This window comes from Colobus angolensis, unplaced genomic scaffold (genome assembly GCF_000951035.1).
Source record: "Colobus angolensis palliatus isolate OR3802 unplaced genomic scaffold, Cang.pa_1.0 Scaffold127, whole genome shotgun sequence".
NCBI lineage: Eukaryota > Metazoa > Chordata > Mammalia > Primates > Cercopithecidae > Colobus > Colobus angolensis.
Window position 1 is genome coordinate 7,553,534 of NW_012113919.1, and position 1,648 is coordinate 7,555,181.

The following is a 1,648-nucleotide window of genomic DNA, read 5'->3' on the forward strand; positions in this document are numbered from 1 at the left end:
CACATTAGTCATCATCTATATATCTGAGTTGGTTTGTCCAATAAGAGCAGAAGCTCCACAAGGGAAGATGCATTTCTTTGTCTTTGTACCACTCTGCTCCCATGTACCCTCTGATTTCTAAACAAGAATTCCATGTTCCCGCAAAGACCCTTGAGTACACAGAGCTAACCATGCTTTCCCTACCTATATCCTAACATGTAGAAGGTGATGTCCCACCAAAGGCACAGAAGTGATGTGGGAAGACAGAACAGGGGAAATGACAGGCTCTTCTTACCAGCCAGGAGTATCCATTGTTGGCTGCCTCTTCGTCCTCTGTAATTCGGCCTTCATAGGGGCCGAAGTGCAGACCCAGCGGCAGATCAGATGCCTCGTTCCATACTCCAAGCCCAGCCTGAGGGATGCCTGATGGCCCAATTCTCAGCCCCGGGGGGAGACTTAGGGCTGAACGATTGGGATGCCCCTTGTCCACTGCACTGTCCTTTACAAATGTAGGGGGCCCATGAACAGCACAACTGTCAATGAAGAAGTTCTGACACATCTCACAATCTGGAAGTGAGGGAAGCAGAGATTAGGAAAATTGTAATGCATGTTCCTTGATATGAGAGCTTCAGAAAGAGCTTGGCACTCACATCATGCAGCCCCAATCCTATACTCTAATTCATTAGAGAAAGGGAATGATTTGTGGGCCAAATGATGAAATTACTGTACCAGGACGTAACAGCAAGCTGTGTGAGTGGCCAAAAGGGTCACTTACAGAGGTAGTCATCATCCTGAGGCTCGCTGACCTCTTTGTATGCATGACCCTTCCTTTCACGCAGGCTATACATCTTTCCTTCAGTCTCCTTCCTCCTGAGTTCTAGGTTGGAGAAGAGTAGATGGGTAAAATTGGGAGTCTGGGGTGTTTATCCTTGTTTCATAAGAAAATGTGAAATATCCTACCATCAAATTAGCATCTACCTTTCTACATACTCTAGTCTCCCCCTCTTCACTGCTTCAGAGAGACTTAGACCCCACACCCACACTGACTGCAGATGCCTATTCAATTTTAGTTTCTGGCTGTTCTTATTATCCCATTAACCTCCCAACCTTTCTACTTACAAAATGGTTTATTCATGCATTTATTCATTCAGAAAGTATTTCTTAAGGCCACATTACATCTCAGGCATTGAACAAAGGCCTGAACATACACAACACTAAGAAAGTATGGTCTCTATAGGGGATCTTCTATAAACTAGTAGACATGTGATGGAAGAAGAAATGCAGAAATGCAGAAAAGAATATCTATTATCAGAGAGGTATTTTTTGGACACCTTGCATGTATCAGTTCATTTATATTTAATTTAATGCTTTCAAACAATGTTCTTGGTCTATATATACTTGGTCTCATTTTACAGATTACCATTCAGGAGCTCAGAGAATTTATAAGATTTGCCCAAAGCCCCAATACTTCTCTGTGGATTATAACCCAAGTGAGTGACTTCAAAGTTGATGTTTCTCCATGCTATTCAATACTGTATCCAAGGCTGGGCATGGTGACTCAAGCCTGCAATCCCAGCATTTTGGGAGGCTGAAGTGAGCAGATCACTTGAGGCCAGGAGTTTAAGACCAGCCTGGTCGACATGGTGAAATCCTGTCTCTACTAAAAATA

The 1,648-nt window shown here is 43.4% G+C and overlaps 1 protein-coding gene across 1 annotated transcript in view; it reads right to left on the reverse strand.

Annotated features, from left to right (window-relative positions):
* Positions 1-1,648, reverse strand: part of LOC105505595 (probable histone-lysine N-methyltransferase PRDM7) — a gene marked incomplete at its 5' end in the record, with an annotated part of 25,178 nt that overhangs the window by 7,537 nt on the left and 15,993 nt on the right. Inside the window, 2 exons of the mRNA XM_011933448.1 lie at positions 275-546; positions 755-893. Coding sequence (XP_011788838.1) covers positions 275-546; positions 755-893 — 411 coding nt within the window. The remainder of the gene's footprint in view (positions 1-274; positions 547-754; positions 894-1,648) is intronic.